Source organism: Pterocles gutturalis, unplaced genomic scaffold (genome assembly GCF_000699245.1).
Source record: "Pterocles gutturalis isolate BGI_N339 unplaced genomic scaffold, ASM69924v1 scaffold34975, whole genome shotgun sequence".
Taxonomy (NCBI): domain Eukaryota; kingdom Metazoa; phylum Chordata; class Aves; order Pterocliformes; family Pteroclidae; genus Pterocles; species Pterocles gutturalis.
In genome coordinates this window covers 367-21,266 of record NW_010141993.1, presented here as the reverse complement: position 1 = coordinate 21,266, position 20,900 = coordinate 367, and the positions used below count along the sequence as shown (strand labels likewise).

The following is a 20,900-nucleotide window of genomic DNA, read 5'->3' as shown; positions in this document are numbered from 1 at the left end:
CTGTCTGTGGTGATAAATTAATCTTTTGACCAAGACTGTTGTTGGGGAACAGATGGCACAGCTCTTGAACATAAGCTTGCTTTTTCCTTTGGATAAAACACAAATACCTTTTAATGTTACAATCCCTCCCTCTCAAAGTCTTACCCCTCTTTGATTTGCAAACTTCCTGATAGGTGTTGCATCCCATTTCCCATTCTGAAAATAAAGTAGGTTGGGCAGAACAGCAACTTCCAGACAACTGGACTTTATTGAAGCTGGGTGAAGATGCGAGATTTACGATACTGTAAAACTGTAGGCTCAGAGGAGATTTGAGATCTGCTCTTTGTGGGAAGGGAAGGAGAAGAAGGTTTGATTAAAAAAATAAGACACAATTCTTGGTGTTCCTCCTAACAATGCACTTGGCCTGCATAATTGTCTGCATCCTCCGCTGCCCGGCGGAGAGCCAGATGAGCTGGGTGACACACCGTGGGAGAAGAGGGACTTTGCCCCCGTAGTCACCTGTGACTTGCAGGGGCTTCTCTCCCCTACCTGCCTGTGCCAAGGAGAGGGGACAGTGTGTATGTGGAGAAAGAATTTGGGCAGGGAGGGGGTGAGGGAGCACAAAGGAGTGGTGAGCAGAACTCAAGCGGAGGATGGAGACTTGCTGAGGGACAGCTGGGTGGAAGGTCTCCCTGGCGAAGCCCTGCTGCGGTGGCGAGTTTGACCAGCTGGGACTTCATCAAAGGGGTTCTTGGTGGCTGGTTGTCTTGATGCACTTCTCATCACAGCTGTCACTTTGGTCATGGGTAGTGTTCATCTCGCTGCTTAAATGTAGTGACAACTGTTTGTGGAACCTGAGCAGAGGGAGGAAATGAAAGATCACCAGGGATGATAAAGGCAGAAAGAGCAGCAGGTATGGGAAACCAAACTTTTTTTTTTTTTTTTTTTTTCCCCTCCGTGTTGTAAGGCAAGTGAGTTTTGAAGGAAAGCCACAAGAATGCTGTATTGCTCTTGCTTCTTCAGGATCACTGGAACATGCATACTCATGTTGAAACTACTGCTTTGCTGCAAGAGACCTCTTGGGTACTTTTTTAAACTTTGCTGTGCACTGAGGAAGGGGTTAAAAATACCGTGGATTTTGAATAAGCTGCAGGGTTGAAATGTAAATTTTGCAGTTCCTGTAGTGCCCTGTGGAGCAGCTGGGAGAAGGTATTCACCCCATGGTCCATACTGAGACAGGAAAGCTCTGTCTCAGGAGAAAAAGAAAATCTGTCTTTGGTTTTTGGGGCTTTTTTTGTTTGTTTGTGGGGGGTTTTTTTGGGTTTTTTTTTTTTTCCTAAGAAAGAGAAATACATCCTGAATGCTCCCCACTGTCAGAAGTCTCTTCCCTGGCTGAAACTGTTCCTAGGTATAGGGGTATTATGGCAGAATGAGTGATGTCTCTGTTGCGGGGGTTTTGTTTGTTTAATTTAAGCTGGGCTTCCAGAGGATCTTGCTAAATCTGAGCAATGTGCCTTGAAGCTGCTGTTTGCATTGAGGCTGTTGGTGCATGATCATCTAAATTGGTTCTAGGACTGGTGGAGAAAAAATGAAAATCCTTTCAGTGTAAGCAAAGACAAATGACTGAAAAGTTAACGAGAGAGAAGGTGTTTCTGTAGCTCAGATGGGCACTCGTAAGAAGATTGTAGGAAAATAAGACATCAGGAACCCTAACAACCACCTACTCATGTGGGATTGCTTATAAAAACGGCACAGAAATTTAACAGCGGATATTTCCAAAATGGTCTTGGTGACTCACTTTTAAAAGGGAAATACTTAATGTGTAGTTACTGTAAACTTGGTCTGAATACTGATTCATTTTTGTTGATCTTGGGTGTGCAAGATTTGCAGGGTCAGTAGACTGTGACAGCACCTGCTTTTTTTTTTTTCCTTCTTTCCCTTGGTTTTAAACCTTTCTGAAATGTCTGTAGATACTTTATTCTGAAATTGCAGATTGTTACTCTGTAATTAATTAATGGCTCAGATTGTTTCCCTTGGGGAATCAGATGGGAGCCAACGTCATTCATAGCAGAGAACTTCTAGGTGTGTTTGTTAGAGATAGAAAAATATGTAAGTCACCATTGAAAAGCACGCTGCAAGATGCATTTAATAATGTGTGTTTTGCTGCAGTGTAATTAAGGGTAAACAGCTTACGCTCGGTGGAGTAGTGTGTTTTATTATTGTGCTTTTCTATTTCAGATTCTTATCATTGCCTTAGAGGGAAGGAAATGAGAATAAGGGAATCGATAGCGTTCATAGTAACAGTCTGCGGTAAATTTTTTTTTTTTAAGCTGCTTATGAGTTTGACTTGAGGCATTATCAACAGCATCTCGCACTAGAGGAGTATAATACTTCAGTTGTAGTGTCGGATGGCACTTCCAGAAGAGCGCAGACAGTGTTGAGCTGACTCTGTGTCTTTTGGTTGGAGTGAAAAGCTTTCCACTCATAAATGCAAATTAATGGGCACTTGAATGTGGAAGGAGCATTATGTTGTTTTTGCTGTTGAAATAACAAACCAAACTGCATCTTCTGAGATTTCTGTAAGCAAAGTCAAACCAGTTTCAAGTATGTGATTGTTGGCTAGCTGCGTTTTGATTCAGATTTTTTTACAACATTTTGGTATGGCAAGTAGAATTTTAGAATTCCGTTTTCGAGGTCACTTTTTCATGAGAAAAATATTTTTACTTCTTGCTCTGTCCCTTCCCACCCACGTTACAATTTGCCACAGAACAGAAGGTCTGGTTCCTGATGAGGTTTCTATTTGCATATGCAGCGCTGAGGAAGATCAGAGGCTTTCGTGCCACCTCCTATACTGATGATAGCAATTTTTCACACATAACTGGTCACACATAAATTTGAGCTAAAGTTTTCAGCAGCACTCACTCAACATCATGAGAGAAGGCTTATTTGGAACAGCTAACTCCAGAAAATTCAATGTAGATGGGTTCAGTGGTTTGCCACTCTCAAAAGTGAAAAATGCAGCATTGCTATTCCTGTCTCTCCCACCCCCTGTGTCTGGCTGCTTAGACTTCCAGCTCAGTTCTGCTGCTATGTTAGTCCCTAAAGCTGTGCTGTAAACCAGATTGTTGAAATTTCCATTCTCCATTTCTTCTCTGCTATTAGAGACAGGAGGTGCCCTTAAGAGAGAAGGTACTTTTTTAAACTGGGTATATATTTTCTGTTTTACATCAACTGGTATTTTTAGTGGAATATATTGGATTACTTTTATCACAATTATTACTCTGTGCCTTAAGTTCTCATGAGTTTTGACTCCCAGAGTCCATGCCTTGAACTGAGTCAAGAGATCTCGGGTCCCTGTGGCCGGTGCTCCTCCCCGGTGTGTGTTAGGAAGCACATACAGCTGTTACCAGGGGCTGCTCTCATCAGCGTGCTTCAGGGTCTCCTGTGGAAAAAACAGATCACGTGTTGGATGTGAAAATTCATTTTACAGATGAATTCTGTATTTAACCTAGTAGGATATTCCTTTCAAAACAGTCAAGCTTGTGATTCTTTAAAAACAAATAAATCACGTCAACGTGGTGAGCGGTGCTTGGCATGCTCACCGGGCAGACGCTTCTTGCATTTGTACCTTTCCTTTCCTGCCTTGCTGAAGGAGATTAGCTCTCAGACTGTGCAATGTTGTGGCCTTCAGAAAGATGAGCTATAGAGCTCACCAGAGGCAGAATCGATCCTTGTCATCTGCCGCCACATCGTTTTCCTCTTCTCCCAACTATCATATTTCAAACCCCACGCCTCGGTCCAGCCCACGCACAATGTTTGGTAACCAGCATAATGAGGGATGTGATTTCCCATCCTGCTTCTGCCCGTTACACTTAGTTGGTAGCAGTAATGCCTGCTTTGGGGGAGCCACTGCAATGAAGTAGGTGGGTCTAAAGAGAGTAGTTTGTCTTCTCTGTGTTGACATGGCCGTGTCGATGTGTCTTGATGGTTCTCACCAATGTCTCTGGAAGGGATGTGCTTGGGAGCGCAACCATGCAGATCCCAAAACCTGTTGTCATCCCTTAGGGGATACTTGCTGCGTCTGGGTGTGCCTCCTTCGATGTGGTACCAGCGGCTGGTGGTGGTGGTGGTAGCTGCAGCAGCATCTCAGCTGGAGTTGAAACAGCCAAAAAATAAAATTAAAAATAAAAATTAAAAAAAATCTTCCATGCTTTGGCAGGCTGCATTGTTTTTATTGTCTTTTAACACCATGAATGTCAACATTTGGTCTATGGTGTATAATTAAGAAGCAGAGAGGAGTGACCTCAGTCACCTATGTTTTATTAGAGATTATGAGGAGTGCCATTCTGTTTATGATGTGGCAGTAAACCATGCACACTGTTTTGAGTTACACTGCGGACTCTGAACTGCTGCAGAACACTTCTGCCTTCAGGCACCACGATGTGGGGATCTTTCGAGCGGCTGGTTTTGGGGGACAGTAGAAAACTTACTGTAAGAGTTGCATGAAGCACTTCAGAAACACTGCCATTATTTTTTTCCTTTCTTTCCTTCCCTTTCCACTTCTTCCTTCAGTTATTTAAACCACACTAGACAGAAAGTTTAACTCTGGGCAATACCTTAGTAGCTTTGGCATAGTTTGTGCTTTCTATGAGGGTGGTTCCGCCTTTTGCATAGGAAATGCGAAGTGAGGGGGTTTCCTTCAGACCGACAGCTCTGCTCTCAGGTCACCGTGACAGGCTGAATACTGCCTTTGACCAGATAAATCAGGCATCCTAACCTTTCTAAAGCAAGCTCCCTGTGTCTGTGGTCAGGTGTGGCTGCGGAGGCACCCCGGAGCTCGGAGGGGCCGGGAAGGAGCGCCCTACAGCACGCTGGTGCCATCTGACGGTAAGCTTCCCCAGCAGGGTTTCCCTCTTCTCTTCAACGTCAACAAGCTTTTCATTTATTTTGGGGGACCAGGGTAAGATGACATTAGTTGCATGTTATACATATATACGTATATCTCCCAGAAGTAGAAGTACTATATTCATTAAGGAAATCTAGAATGTTTTGTGTGATTTTCTTTATTCATTCTGTGTTTTAAAAACAGCTTTGAAATTCAACTACAACTTATGATATGACTTCTTCCCTTAATTTTCTTTTTTTTTTTTCCCCCCAGAAGTAACTATTAGTTACAGACACGGTCTTCCGGTGATAACTCTTACGCTGCCCACAAGAAGTGAGCGCTGTCGGTTCCCTGTGAAGCCAATGATGACCACTGTGGGGGCCTTCCTGCGGGATGTGCAGAGAGAGGATAAAGGAATTGAGAGGGCGGAAGTCTTGGCGACAGGTATCTTACATTTCTGTCATTCCTCAAAATGAATACAATCCTCTCCAAATGGACGGTACTTCTCTTCTGAAGCATGAGTTCAGTCCTCCATCAGGTTTAGCATTGTTGCTGTTGGGGTAGTTCTTGAACCCTTCTGAGGTTTATCGGCGTTTCACATTTAATATATGAGTCCTCTTGGAAAGGCTGATTAAAAATGCAGAATTGGACATATTGCTGTAACCATCCTTATATCCCAGTAGTATCCTCTATTATCTTCTTCAGGTAGCTTCTCTTTGTAATGCTGTCTTTAAGTTTCTCTATTCTGCTTTCCTTAATATCTTTTTCCTTCCTTGTCCTCTGTGATCATTCTGAAATGCAACAGTCAAGCTCTTGACTGATGTCTGCCACTTATTCTGTGTTAGCTAGAGCTGGAAGAATCTGTTTGCCTTCCTACAAACTTAAACTCATAAGGAAAACTTATTAAGACCTAAGCAACCAGGTAATAAAGTCTCTTGTTGAGACTTTGGGGAGGTTTAATTCATTAACTAGAGTATAGTACCTTGGGGCCCTTGGGTTGAAAGGAAACAGCAATACTGATATGTTAGCGCTGACGTGCTCTTTCTTCCTTGTAGCATACTGTTTATCACACTGTCCCAAGTCTTCAGGTAATTTTCTCAAGCTCTGCTCACTGTTTTTTTGTGTTTTGTCTCATCGGTCTGCCTGTTGATGAAAGCTAACATCCAGTGAGTTAAACTGGTTTTCCTTTTTATTTCCAAGTCAAATTGGTTTGTATTTTGGCAGCGCTTTGTAGTTTTTCCACAGCAATTACGAAAAGTCTGGACCCCTGTTCTGGTCCTAGAGAAGGACTCAGTCTCAAAAGTAGAAATGAGATGTGAGATGTAGCTCTCTTGCCTGAATCTGGTAGAATAGGAACTCGAATTTGGCTAACTAAAAGCATCTATTTATTCCCTTCCCCTCTCACCTCCCTAAAAAGAAAGAAAGAAAAAAGGATAGCTACATCCCTGTAGAAAGATTTATTTCCAGTCAGGTAACACATAAACAGAAGAAAGGATGAGGTCAAGGAAGGTTGGTCTAGTTTCATAGCTGGGCACATTCATAACGTTCCCTTTCTTCCCAGTTGATATTGCAGAGGGCTGCAGGGACTTTTAAAGGAACTGAAAATAGACTGATGCTCCTAGAAGGTCCAGAAACCACAGATCTAGTAGAAGCTGCTTTAGTTGCCTTTGAGAGCACATTTAGTAAAACAGGAAAATACCCCATAGAGCAATATGTTGCAGAACACCCTCTAGAGCAGTGGAGATGTGGGCTGTGTGGATCCCAGTACGTACATCAGCCTCATGTACACAGGAACTTTGGGGCTGGTTTTCTTTATTGCTGTATCTGCTAAGCAGCAAAGGTAGAAAATTCTCTTGAAAAAGTGAATTTCCTAAGAGACTCTTCTGTCTTCAGAAGCTGCTGTGACAAATGGTCATTGTCAGCAGCTGGCCTTCCCCTTAACGTGGAAGTTTTCACTAAAAAGGATTTCTTACTGGTGTGAGGCAGGGCTGACCAAGAACATGCGCCAGCAAACGGCTAACCTCCGAGTACTGCTATCTGTGCAGAGACCTGCAGGACGGAGGGATTTGTGGTTCCCTGCTGAATCCCATTCTTCTGGGGTATGTCAGCAAAAGCTAACTACTCATTCTGCTTCAGGGCAAGCATCCGTCACTTGTGAAGCATGAGATAATTTCTGTAAGAAACCTACGAGTCTGGCGTTTTTGGCGTGGCTGGGCAGCAGGTTCCAAAGTGGAGAGGAATTTGGGCCATTTTAACCTCATCTCATCTGTTTAACACCACCCCTGCCCCCTTCCTCCCCCCTCTCCCCCCCAGTTTAGAATAGAAATACTGTTCACTTTGATTAAAAGAATGACAGCTAAACAGTTCTCTGGTCTGGACTTTTTCAAATGCCAGGCAGTTGTAATGTTAGAGAACAACTTAGATGTTTAATTTATTAGGAAACTGATACTGTAAAGAGAAACTATTGGTCAAGTACCGAGAGTTGACTTTAAATATTTATTATTTAAAAAAAATTATGAAGCCTTGATTTAGTGTAGACACTTCTTCTGTGTCATTTAGCCATTAAATGAAACCCAACCTTAATTGAGAGCATTAGTGCTGTGTGTGATGACTCACTGTCATTTTCTGTAGATTTGATTTTGGTCCTGCAAAAGTTCTGTAAGGAGAAAATGGCCCTTTGTCCACATTTGAACACCTGTGCTTAAGTAGCCTTAGAAGGAAAGTAGCCTTTTGCTGAAAGTCTGTGGGGAATTTTCTAAAGTAAAACATCCTCCTTCCCTCCAAACTTTTCTGCTTTTGAGTTAATGAAAGGTTGGACAGGTTAATACATCAGCGCTGTATCACATCCAGAAAAAAGAGCCTTTTTGCTTAAATGTCACCTTAATAATTTACATGCAAATGAGGATTGATGCTGTATTACCCTATTAAAAAAGGAAAAAAAATAAATGAGTGGATGGGGACATTAAAATTTCAGATTTTGGATTGCAAGTGTTAGCCTTTCAGGCTTGCTTTGCCACCCACGCAGGGTGGGTTGGGAGCCAGCTGGTGCCCTAGCTCGTGGAGTGTGGTAGTCCCAGCCTCATGGGGCCCGAGGACAGAGTTGCGTGAATAAATAATTGCAGGTGTGGGTTATCTACAGTGCCTTTTTGCAGTGGGCACATGGGACAGACAGAGGAGCTGGGGCAGTAGCTCTGTGACAAATATTTACATACGAAAATCTTCATATTTTGTAGCCTCATCATTGTTCATCTCGGGAGTAAAGCTGCTTTTCCGCCACTGCTCTCTCCCTTTTTCTGTGTAAGAAATGACGAGCGGGTCAAACAGCTACCATGGGGCAGCTTCTCTGTGGCTTTTGAACCCCCATGCCACCCACAGCCGTGTGTCCAGTGGCAGTGGTGTGTGGCTCTGGGGGGTTGTTGGGGGCTGGTTTTACTGGGTGACTCTGGGATCCGCTGGGCTTGGGCCAGTGAGAGCTCTGGGGATGCACCATGACATGTTGCTGCCAATGACTCCGGGAGCTCCTTGTCGCTGTTTTCAGCTCCCTGTGGGATGTGATCTGTTCCTTTGCCTCCTCGCTGTGGTGAGGTGTGGCAGACGGTGAAACGAGGAGGAAGTGTGAAAGCTGGCTTATGATAAATGATGTAAAACTTAAATCTTTCTTCTGCAGATGGCAGCAAGGTCTCTGATGCAACCCTGATGGAGGTCTTATTGATGAATGACTTTAAACTTGTTATCAACAGCACCGCATACAGTGTATCACCTCCTGTAAAAGGTAAGAGCAAAGCTTAGTAACTCTGATTATCTGACTTTATCTAGTGAAAGGCATGGGAAGGCCCAGAGAACTGGAACCTGTCTGGAGAAAGGAGTTTCTCTTTGTTTTTTTTACCACCGGATGGTCCTGCTTTTGGGGGTTGGAGGTGGGGAGAGAATAAAGAAGCGTGGGTTCTTGAAATGTTTTCTATGACAAACATTTTCTTTTCAGATAGGCTGAGTAGTGAGCGTGCTACTGAAATGGAAGATATCAGATCCCTGGTTCACAGGCTGTTTGTGGCTCTACATTTAGAAAATCACCAGATTAGGAAAGAGAGAGAATTGCTACAGAAACTGGACCATCTGAAAGAAGAGCTGCTGCCTCTTGAACAGGTTGGAAAGTGGGGTTACTTTTTTTTTTTAAAACTCAAAAGCATATCCTTTCATCAAGAGTAAGTCCTGTGACAGAAAAAAATAAGCATGGATGGCTAGGGTGTGTCTGTTTTGCTTGTTACGTAAACAAGGGTCAATTCAAATATAATTAAAATTATTTTCAATTCAGTTATTTTCTCTCCTGCTATGTGCATTCCTTGGGTAGAAACCACACCACCTGGAAAAAACTGTCATGAACAAGCCTCAGCAGGGTCAGTACTGGGATTGAAAGTCCACTCAGTCACCTATTGCTGTATGAGTTCTGAATACCCATTACAGAAGAAACAATAGCGAGGTAAAAATCATCTGTGGCTTCGGCTTGGGTTTCCCGTATCGCCATGGCAGCAAGGCAAATTGTTTGGACTAATGGTTGCCATAATCCAAGAAGGGAAGGTGTGAATGTTGATCTAGGGCAGGCTGAGCTAACCCAGCATGAGAGGAGGAAGCTAGAAAGAGTCTGACAAAGTGGACAAAGTTTTCCTTGGCTTCAGACCTACTTTGTGAGGACCAGCCTCAGCACTAACCAGAGCTGCTTGGAATGGTAAATGAAAGTCCAGTAGGTGCAAATCCCTAGTAGTGGGAAGGAAAGATTAAAAGCAGCATTTCTTGGTGCACAACAGCCAGATCTGGTTGCCCTTGGACTTCAGTCCTTTTCTTTCTCGGCAGAGTAAGTCGCTAAGGGGAGTCAGTAAAAGATCCTGAAAAAGGATCTAGCCCAGCAGGAGAAAACAGTTGAAGAGCTGCTCATCAGTTGCCCTCGTGTTTGCTTGAACAGGTTTCTCTATTTCTTTTCCGCAGATGAAAGCCAGAATCACGGACAGTGCAGATGCAAAGACCTCCAGGCTCCTGTGGGTGGGCTTAGCTCTGATGTCAACGCAAGGGGGAGCGCTGGCGTGGCTCACGTGGTGGGTCTACTCATGGGACATCATGGAGCCAGTCACATACTTCATTACCTATGGGAGTGCCATGGCTTTCTATGCCTACTTTGTTGTTACTAAACAGGTGAGTCCTCGCTTTGTAAACATCTGCAGTGTCGTAAAGGAGGAAAACTGACTCTGAAACTCACAGTGTTTGGGCTCTGATGAAGATAGAGTTCAGTAAGTACCCTGCCATCAGACAGGGACTTGTTTGATCCCTGAGGGCGCTGGACACAAACTTCACATGACACAAAGTCAAGCCAGAACTACGATCTGTAAGATTTCATGGGAATGAAAAGTGATGGGAGAAGTCTCTCCTTTTATTTTAAATTTTTGTAGGTCACTTCGAATAGTTAACAGCACCTTGCTCATTGCTGTAAAGGGAGAGCGACTGGTAGTGCTGTGCCAGTTTGTGGGCGCTGGCTTACAGCAGCCCAGGGAGCAAATCACTGAGCAGTAGCTTCTATTTCCTCGAGTTTACATACAAACTGTGCGGGGTGCCAAGCGGTTTGGAAATCTGGCAGTTGCATTATTGAAATATACCAAATTTAGTGCCTGAAAAATGTTATTGCTTTGTTCTTCGTAGTCTGACTGCTTTTCTGTGACTTTGATTGAATGGAGGTGGATCTAGGACAGCTGAAATGGGGCAGGAAACAGGCTTTGTTTAGAAGAAAAAATGTTGCTGAGTAACAAAAAAAACAGATCTTAACTGAGCTGCACAGCACAGACTTGTCCTGAAACCCTGTAGGACTTTGAGGAATGTTTCTTTTTTCCTGTTTTAGCTCTGTACTTTGCTCCCAAAGTGGACATCTTGATGTCCAAGCTTTCTGTGATGCAAACCTCTTTTTGTTACGGAGGAATGTGGAAGAGTAGCCAACACTGCCTTCCATAATACCAATGGACCTATAGACCTCTTGAGACGTCAGGTTCCTTTAGTGAAAAGGGGAGATATGTCTGCTTTTATGAACAGCTGGCTCGGAGTCACTGATTTTTAAGAAGGGCTAAGGCATTCCTACTTTTTGTGTATAAGTAGATAAAGAGATTACTTCTTGGCTTTTTTGAACAGCTGCTGACACCATTGTTTGACACTTTCAAATAAGTCTTTGAGAGATAGTAGTTGAACTTTCTTTGGAAGTCGTGTCCATTGACTCAGGTGGCTCCAGTCACAAAGATCACACAATGTCTTTATTATGATTGAAAATTCCTTTAGATGCGATAAAAATGATTCCTACCATGTTTAGGGACACGGTTTAGTGGTGGACTTGGCAGCGCTGGGTTAATGGTTGAACCCAGTGATCTTAAAGGTCTTTCCAACCTCAACAACTCTATGATTCTGTGTGTCTAAAAGGCCATTGCCCCTGTAAGGGCATAACTTCCCGTGCAGCCTCTTAACAGAACATGTGTGTTGAACTAGATAAATCATCCTGAAAGAGGCTGAAATTCTATTGAAGACTCATTTGTGCAGATGATCTTCTGACCTCTACCCAGTTGTCTTGCTAACCCCAAATATTTGCCCTGCTTTCTTCACCAGGACTACATTTACCCTGCTGCTAAGGACAGGCAGTTCCTCCACTACTTCTATCGGAAATCCAAAACCCATCATTTTAATGTGGAACGATATAACAAGCTCAAAGAAGACCTAGCAGAGGTATGTAAATACAGTCCTTAAATAACGAGGTAGCCTCTGGGTTAAGACTCTTTCAGTGAACTCTCAGCTAAGAGAAAATTGACCTCAAGGTTTGTTACTGACATTCAAAACAGTGTGTTGCTTATAACCAGTCTGAGCTGTTTGTTTTAAATAACCATACAATGCCATTGATTTAGAAACTACTTCAGTGAGTCATCAGAAAGGGAAACCTTCATGAATTTAAAACAAATAAGTCAGTTTATCAGCCCTACACATCCATTTTTTGCATGCTCGAGTAGGTTGCATTTCCAGCCATTTTAATAGAGCAGCTGTATTGCTTTCAGAGACAGTGTGTTTGCTGCACTGCTGTGGTAACACAATCTCCTCCTTCTTTGGAAGGAAACTGTCTTGCAGAGTTCAGCATTTGACAACTTAATCCTCTTCCTCAGGTGAAGGCTTAGATTTTCCATCCACTCACCCACATTCTGTTAAAGGTGGTGGTCTGTGTGCCTGGGAGAAAGTGTAATCTTCATATTAAAATGTAGCAGATCCCACTCCTCAATTCTTACTCCCCCAATTCCATCTTCCCAGCACAGTGTTCAGTGTCTCGTAAAGGAAAATTGAAACTACCCCTAATTTTAGTTCAAGTCTCATGGTTCAGACTCATGCAATTACCATTCCATGAGCCACGTTTAGCATAAGGCTAGAGTTTGATGCTTTTTCAGTAGCCTGTGAGTATGGATTTTGTAATTGTAATTGCTCTCTGAGACTGTCTGAATGACCCGAGCAGGTCTGTAAATGTTCAGGATCTTACACTTGATTAGTTTGGTTTCTTGTGTAAGACCAATGCCTTCTGAGAAAGATACTGGATGTGTGAAAGAGGAGGAGAAAACAGAGGGCTGCAGAAGGATGACCTCTCACTCTTTCTTGCACTGGCAGGCAGAAGAATCCCTGAGACGTCTGCGCCAACCTCTGCACCTGAGGCTTCCAATCCAGGAAATCAATGACAAGGAGTGACTTGGGTTTTGTATATATTAGAATTGCCTTTTCAAAGCTGATACGAACATTTAGTTACTCCATAAAAACTGGATATTTTTGACCACTATAGTTTTGAAAGTTGCAATAAATATCTATAAAAATTATTTGTTCACTTGATGGTTTGTGCTTGGTTTTTTATTTAAAACCCTATAAAGAAGCTGCTGAAGCAAAGTTGTTCAAGATATTTGTCAAATCTCATTAGTAAAATGGAGGCATTCTGCCTGCTGGTAAAATGAGTATTAAGGATTTTTTTCCTGAAATTACTGCTTCCTTTTCCCTAGCTCTATGCATTGACTCTGTTGGTGTAACACCACTGGTGGAGGTTAGCCGTGCACTACAACTAAGCTTTTTTAGTAAATACTGATGAAAAAGTAAGATATATCAAACTCATTTATTGTAAAATCATTTGTGTTTCACCGTTGCATTTTAATGAAAGAATTTATCAAAACATTCAAGCATATGTCATTTATACAAAGCTTAAAAGTATCCATAGTATGATGTAGCATCTATGACTCAGAATATAGTATATGGAAAGATTTAACTAAAGTAGGGTCCATAAATCAAATATTTTATATACAGGAAGGTGGATTAAGACACTGTTCTCAGCTTGAGTTCTCCATTGTCCCCAGAGTTAAGCATACATACTAGTAATGGAGAAAATAATAAAAGAAATATTCACTTCTAGTAAGTATAATTGAAATTACTGATGCTGCACCAGTAACAATCCTACGGTGAAATGTCCTATGGTGACAAAAGCACTATCGCTTTTATGTATACAGTGACAGAGTATGGCTGATCTCTGGGGCCAAGGGGAGGAAGAAGCTGATCCAACACCAAGGTATGAAGGTTCACATAGCTCTATTTTGCAGAGCTGCCTCGACATGTCCAGCAGTTGTAAGTAAGCTTGAAATTATTTGCTTTAGCTTCAGAGATATGTACAAGGTGAGCTTACCCAAAGTCATGCTAAGCAAGCTGTACATGGTCTCATTTCACTACTGCTTGCTTTTCTCCTGAGGATGCAAAGCACCAGCAAGCTTTAATTGTGCCCCAAACGTAAATGATGTGCAAGCAAAAAGAAGCCTTTTATCTATATTAATGCTACAATTGTACTCAAGGAATTAAGTTCCTTTTTAGTGTTGAGAGAAAAATTTTTAAAAGTCTAAAAAACTCCATAAATCCACAAAAATTGTAAGGTGGATACAGCTGTCTACAGGTTTAAAAAGCTGTCCTACAAACATATTCCCTGTAAACTTTGCTCCTGAAGCAATGCTAATCTAATGCAACATCTGAAATGTTTTGGAAATAGTAAAATCTGCCATAGTTAGACAGCAATTGAAGCAAAAAACTTTTAAGGAAAAAAAAGGAACCTAGAGTACAGATTTCAAGAAAATCTGAGCACCTCTTAACAGTTTTGCACCAGTCAGTTTCCAGATTCCCTGAGATGAACAGAGCTGTCATACTAGCTTTAAAATTGCTTTAAGATTTTAGAAACTATTATATATACAAACGATAACATTTGATCCCAGTGTTTTTGCAAACAATCTTGTAGAATATTGCCCTCCTGAACGAAGATGGTGAGTTTTTCACTTCTGCAGGGAATATTAGTTAATGGTTGTCATTGTTAAATAACAATCTACTTAGATTTTGGATGAAAATACAATTTTTTTGTTAACATTGAGGCAAAACAGGGAATCTGTTTTTTTCCTATAGCATTAATGTCTCTGCACATATCCACTTTGCGATGAGATACTTTCCTGTTAACAACAGTAAGAAGTTCTGTGAACTCCAAGGAAGAGCCGTGCTTCCTAAGGGCTTCACACAAATCTTGAATGTACCAGGAGCCATTTACAGTTTCACGATGAGAAAAGTAACCTATTGTAGAATAGGAACATAAAATTATATCCAAATGTTAGCAGTGATGCCACTTGAAAAATATTCATGAGAGTTGCTGCTCGCTAGCTGCATGCGTAAGGGATTGCTAATGGGTGTAAATCTCACTTTGCCAATAATGTAATTTCACTGGAAACTGTAGACGGGAAATGGCTTTGAGACCACTTACAGTGCTCAGCCAAGAGAAGTGTGGCTCAGGGCCTGGTAGCTTACAACATTGTATCTGCCCATGACAAGAGAGCAGATGGGACTGAGGACAGGAGAGGGCAGCCATGTAGTGCAGGGAAATTTATAAGCCACCAGAATCCTATAATCCTGGAAAAGAGGGGAATGCTTGCTGTCAGCAGCAAGATTGATGAGAATGTTTCTGCTTGGTAAATTAACTGCAACCTTGATAGTTTATTTTCACTTGTTCCTTAACATGTGAGGCTTTTTCCCAGGATGTCACTTATCAGACGTGTAAAACAGATGACCTGGAACTGTGCTCATTATTTTGAGTACAAAATGAAGTGTTCAAGCTTGTTACAGTGAAGTATCAGACACCAGATCTAAAATATTAGAACTTACCTTGTGCCACAGAGTAGCACATGATAAAGTCTGCACCAGCAGGCAGGGTATAGACACCAGCTGCATCCACTTCAGTCTCATTGACAGTGGATTCATTGCTACTGTCTACTGTATCCTGAGGAATAACTGGATCATCGTGTTTATCACCTCGACATGCCTGTTGGTAAGAAGTATTGTTATGCTTTCACCTTGGCCAAAAAAAAAAAAAACCCAACAAAAACCAAAAAACCCTAACAAACCCCAACCAAGTAAAAAACCCACCAAAAAAAGCCCACAAAAAACCATCTTCTATAAGGATCAAGTAAAGGGAGTTGCCTGGAAGGAAGCAGTGAAGGTAAGGAGGTTTGATAGCCTTCTACAGCCTAGCCTAGGGCTGTGAGGTGCGAACAGTAGGAACTGAGCTGAGGCTGTACACAACTTTTTCCAAAAAATGATACTGTCTTCTCTGCCATTAAATATACAGACAGTCAATCTAACATGGGCTTAATTTGGGTTGCTCTTCATAAACTTCCTTCTTATTAAATGCAGCTAGAATAATAATATTAACACTTGTGTATGTAAAGATTTTTTTTTAAAAGAGAAGAATCCTTGTCTTAAATACCTTTAAGGAACAGTTTTCCATACCTTCTTTCCTGAAGATGCAAACAACTTTCCTTCATGGAAAGACTGTATCAGGAAAACTAACTTCTGTATCACAAGAACAAATATGTCAGTGTTAACTCCACTGAATTCAGGAACAGACATCTTACCTGAATGATAAAGATCTTTGGTTTTCCTACCAGACTCTGGCACTTGTCCCCTCGGAACATGTCTGTGATTGCCTCAATTTTGATTTGGGCATCATATGCATAAATGTGATCATTCTCACCATGACTCAGGAACACACAAACAAAGCAGTCAGCATTGCTGTGGTCATCCTTAGAGGCTGAAACAGTCAGGGGGTGTTTAGATTACTAAGCACAGTGATCTTCAAGTACAAAACATTGTACATTTTATCGTATAATTTAATCTCCAATCAGTCCTTTTTCAAATGAACCCTATTTTCAGATAGTGTAATACTGCAGAGATTTGAAGGTGCAATGATTCAATATGGCTGAAGGGAATGGCCACTACAAGTGAAAAGAATAATGTTATTAACTTCTCCCAGCTACAGTTACTTTCTTTCAGCTCTTACTGACTTCATTAGTTCTTTCCACAGAAGCATCACTTACATTGCAGTAAAATAATCTGAAATCTAACCCCTAACTCCTTAAATCAAACAACTCCTTTGTGCACAAAAATTATTTTAAGTTAGATGAAGAGAGAGAATGGAATAAAAGATAACTGGAAATTCTGCTACAAATAGTTAGACATAACCAATATATAGTCTCCTACCTTCATAAAGTTTCTGCAGCATGTCTTCTGCTTTCAGATCATCAAAATGTCTGACTTCAAATCCAAGGTCCGTCAAACTATTGTTAAAACACATAAATATCAGTAAAAATCTTACTGAAATTATATGTCAGTTGCTACCAACTCAGTTGCTTTCCCTGTGAGAGAATGCATACTCACATTTATGCATTATTTATGAAAAAAACTACTGAACTTGATTTTCAACTCAAACTCATGTCAAGTGCAGGTGTAATACATAATGTCTAAAGTTACTTCAGTTTGTCCTAAGAGAAGTCTGGATACACCAAAATCACAGGACTTGTGCCAGCAGTTTCTGTGACTCAAAGGACTGTGCCTTGAAGCTTTTTTGGTACAGCTTTCTCTGACAAGGTTGCATAGGTGCTTATGGCTGCAAGATCTTTACTTAAATGGAACATTTCGGAAACTGCTTATTTGACCGTGATTTCTGAAGTTCAGCTTTTTAAGTTTGAGTGGAGAAACAAAGTTTCTGACCTGCGTTTCAGATTGTTTCTGTCTGCAAGAGTCCCACGTCTGTCTGTAAGCCTTAAATGCCAAAAAAAGTGCTCATGATTGAAGATTAATGCAACTCCTCTTCTTTGATGGTTCATTTTGTATTGCACTTCAGGATCAAGTGTTTGTCTGTTGCCAGAGACAGAAAACATTATTGATAAATGAGTTAGTGGCTAATTGAATTCCCTTTTTGTATTCCTGCTAGCTGAGATTTTTTTAATTGGCTAGAGACTTTGAGGATCCAATTCAGAAGACAAGACCTCAAAATGTGCAATATTTTAGGAAGAGCCTAAATTGCTAGGCCTTTTTGAAAAGCTTGGCCAGGTTAAGCAATTCAGTGAAAACAAGTGTTTGAACACTTGTAGCTTGTACAGTTTTTCTACAATGTAATTGTGTTTTCTTTTGTCAGGAGGCTGTCTCATTAGTAATGCAGTAAGACACATAACTGCACTTTAGACTTGGCTCCAATTCTCCATGTTATGTGTTTAGCTAAATATTATTTTAACATAACTGGATAGTGTATATGTACTTATTTGGAATTGTAGCTGTCTGAGATTTGCTTCAAGTTCTAACTAAACTGAGTGCTGCATTCTAAGCAATCCACTATAAACTGGTGATGAGGTGGTGTGCATAGTGTACCTTGCAAAAGGAGGACAAGTCTGTATTATTTACCCTAACAAAATCAAAGCTATGACAATACAACTGTTCATCTAAGTTTTTAGCAACGAGCCAACAAAATCCTAAAGCTGAAGGGCAGTATTGCTCTGAAGGACAGAAAAAATTACCAACCCTACTTCTAAGGAGAAGGACTTTGAACTATCACGGCAACAAACGTATGGAGCACATGTGTGTTTGGAGTAGCATTCAGCAGTTTTATTGTTTTATGAGCAAAACACAACACAGAAGTCTGTGATAGCACACTACGGACTGTACACTTGGACCCAGAAGGTCACTTCCAAGCATTGGCATGGCTGTATTTAGAGAGCCAATGCAGGCAATCTTACTGCTTTGGTAGACAAGAGGTATCAGTGCACAGAACAGAAACGAAAACGTTTCTGGCAATAGCCCTGGCAATAGACAAGGCCAGTGCTGTGGATGTACAGAATGACAGCCCAGGTCATGCTGCCCTAGGACTGGCTCTAGTCAGAGCTGTCATTTTTGCCATGTTACTGGGGTTTCTTCCTGCTATGGAATGCTCAATTCTGGTGCAATCAGTGGAAGTTGCTTAGAATATTTGACTACAGACTTAAAGATTGCAGTTTCATCAGCAAAATGCTTTTGTTTCACTACAAAATGGCTGAAGTTACCCGTAAACTATTTCTGCTTCTCTACTTTATTATGAACAGCCCTGTAATAAGTCATCTTTCTGTAATGTCTGCATCAGAATTCAAACAAGGAACAGGAATTCTGAATGGCTGTTCAAAGTCTGGGGGTTTCTACAATGCTGGCTGAATAACCAATAAGAAACGTTAAGTGAGGTGCTTTATCACACTCTCCCCAGTTTGAGTACTTAACACAATAAAATGCAAAAATGGTGAACTTTAGCCCTGTAGTTATGAATGATATTTCACCTGTACCAGTATCAGAGTTTATTTGGATTTGGCAATTTACCTTCCTCAGGGTTCAGATAGATGTAGGGTTAGTAGGGATTTTGGACAGTTAGGTCCCTGAATCCTGTGAATGACCATTAAAGGATGGTGCCCTGAACAGTTAGTTCTTCTGCTGCTCAGCTGTATTCACTGAGTGGGTGAGGCACAGAAAGTTCTCAGGCAGGTAGTTTACCTTTTCCAGTGCTCGATGATGTTGTAAGGTGGAGTAGGAAAAATTCATGGAATGACTATCCCATGGCCCCTTTACCCTCCTTCTAGAGGGATATATTCCTGTGCTACACTCTATCCCTTGGTCTGCCCAATTGTTCCTTAGACTGTTGTGGTATTTTTGACACAGTCTCTGCACATTGCCTAACATAAAAGGAGTCCACTCCTGAGTTCCTTCTGCATGCCTTTATGATAACAAGGGTGGTTCTACATCTGGTGTAGCTAAAGCTAGAAACACGTTCTGTAAGTTGCTGGAGTTGAGTTGCATAATCCAGTCACATTCTTAACAAAAATCTGAAAACCCTGCACTGACCTCAATGCCATGGGCCATCTCTCTGTCACTGTCATCAGAACTTTACCTTGTATCAAGTGCATCTACTTCTGTGATGTTCTTATTTCCATCTGTTGAGAGAGATCAAAAAGTGATTTAGCCACTAAATCATTCATTACAAATAAACAATTTTAACTTGTGCATCCAGCCTTAAAGTTTAGCTGTTCATGTGAACCAAAAGCTCATTCACACCCCAGGTAAGTAGGCATGCAGTTCAACAGCTTTGTTAGCGTTTGTCTGCACCCACAGCTTCTGGAGGCTGTTCTTAACGTTCTGACTCCAACAGTCTGAACTGTAGGTGGTCAAGACATCCATATTTTACATGTCTCTGTGTATCTGTATCTATATAGACATATTCGGAGATCATTATTTTATGTAACTAGCTAGCTGTATTTATTTAAACAGTCTCTAACTCAATAGTTATGATTTTACATGATCTAAAAATACACTGGTGGTTATTCCAGTGATGCTGCCAATGCAAAGCTGAGCAGTCTCTTTGAGGTGGGATGCAGCATATGAGTATATATGCATATGAGTACATATGCAAGTAGTGTAGCAGTGTGTATAGCTAGTGACAACTGAGAAGACGCAAGATTTATAGCTTCTCTTCTGCTAAACTATGTAGACATAAGTATCTCTAATAACAGAATGCACATAGAGGTAACATTGTGGGAACAACAGGGAACATGCACATCTTGGGAGCATGCAGAACTAAAGACTTGCAGATGGTTAGGCCAAAATATTTATTCCTTTTTCTTAAACATCTCAATGGGCTATAAAATCACAGCTGCTGCTACTACTGCCAGTGGAGACTAACTACCACATTATGAAAACTAGCTACTATACTGTACCTTTGGTGGTTAACGGTCTGCTATCCAACTGGACATGGCCTGCAATTAAAATAGAAGATGGGTCATGTATAAATATATTTACAAACTATTTTGTATATATGATGCTACCTTTTCACATCTGATTAAAGCCTTTTGCAAAACAAACTAACACAGCTATGTGTTGATAGAGGAGAAAAGTTCATAAAGACATTAGAATAAGCTTGCAGAAACCTCAAATTGGCTTTAGAATATTTTCTGTTGAACACCATAGCACAGGAGAGAGCGGGGTGGCTCAAAGGAAGTCACATGCTTTTAAGTGTTAGTATTTACATGTAAACTTCCTACTGGCAAATATCCATCGTCCTTCCAGGTGTTGAGACTTACAGTTATCACCAGTAACCGAATGCAAACAAAAGCTATTTCAGTTTGCTTGAAACATAACATATAGGTCAGACTAATGATGGAAGTGCTGAAAAATAAGTGTAGATAGAACATAGCAACTATACTTGTACTTGTGACTATGTTGATAATAGGAAGCCAGAGATCTTTTAAGAGTGCATCTGTATGTTTAATTTACACTGTATGTTCGCTTGTGTACCTGAGATCTGGCTGATGCTTTTGCCTTAAGGGAGGGGTGGGGTAGTCCACCCCCCAAAAAACAACAGACCGTAAAAAATGTTACAGTCATCAAACATTTACATAGAAAATGCTGTCATGTAGACACAGGACAAACAGAATTCCTGGGCCAAAAGAATTTTTTGGTCTTCCTGCTCTTTTAATCCTGTTCAGGCAGTTGTCAGTCTTTAGCTTTTGACTGCCACCGTCATACTGCAGCTTCGATCAGGTAAACACTACTGAAATTATGATGATTTATGAAAAGCGTTCTGGTTGTCTTACACTGGCTTGTACTCGTCTGAGATCTGGTGAAGACTGAT

General features: G+C 41.2%; 2 protein-coding genes across 2 annotated transcripts in view; one reads left to right on the top strand and one right to left on the bottom strand.

Moving 5' to 3' along the window:
* CCDC109B (coiled-coil domain containing 109B) overlaps positions 1–12,736 on the top strand; it is a gene marked incomplete at its 5' end in the record, with an annotated part of 32,695 nt that extends 19,959 nt beyond the window's left edge. The window contains 7 exons of the mRNA XM_010084224.1: positions 4,791–4,866; positions 5,138–5,308; positions 8,532–8,636; positions 8,847–9,007; positions 9,845–10,048; positions 11,495–11,611; positions 12,530–12,736. Coding sequence (XP_010082526.1) covers positions 4,791–4,866; positions 5,138–5,308; positions 8,532–8,636; positions 8,847–9,007; positions 9,845–10,048; positions 11,495–11,611; positions 12,530–12,607 — 912 coding nt within the window. The remainder of the gene's footprint in view (positions 1–4,790; positions 4,867–5,137; positions 5,309–8,531; positions 8,637–8,846; positions 9,008–9,844; positions 10,049–11,494; positions 11,612–12,529) is intronic.
* Positions 12,737–14,055: 1,319 nt separating this feature from the next.
* On the bottom strand, positions 14,056–20,023 carry CASP6 (caspase 6, apoptosis-related cysteine peptidase). Its single transcript, XM_010084223.1, has 7 exons — positions 19,987–20,023; positions 19,164–19,206; positions 16,970–17,116; positions 16,460–16,536; positions 15,835–16,010; positions 15,086–15,242; positions 14,056–14,500 (listed from the first exon to the last, which is right to left on the bottom strand). The coding sequence occupies exons 3-7, from the start codon at positions 17,083–17,085 to the stop codon at positions 14,262–14,264; spliced, it is 765 nt and encodes a 254-aa protein (XP_010082525.1). The 5' UTR covers positions 17,086–17,116; positions 19,164–19,206; positions 19,987–20,023; the 3' UTR covers positions 14,056–14,261.
* Between the last annotated feature and the right edge of the window lie 877 nt (positions 20,024–20,900).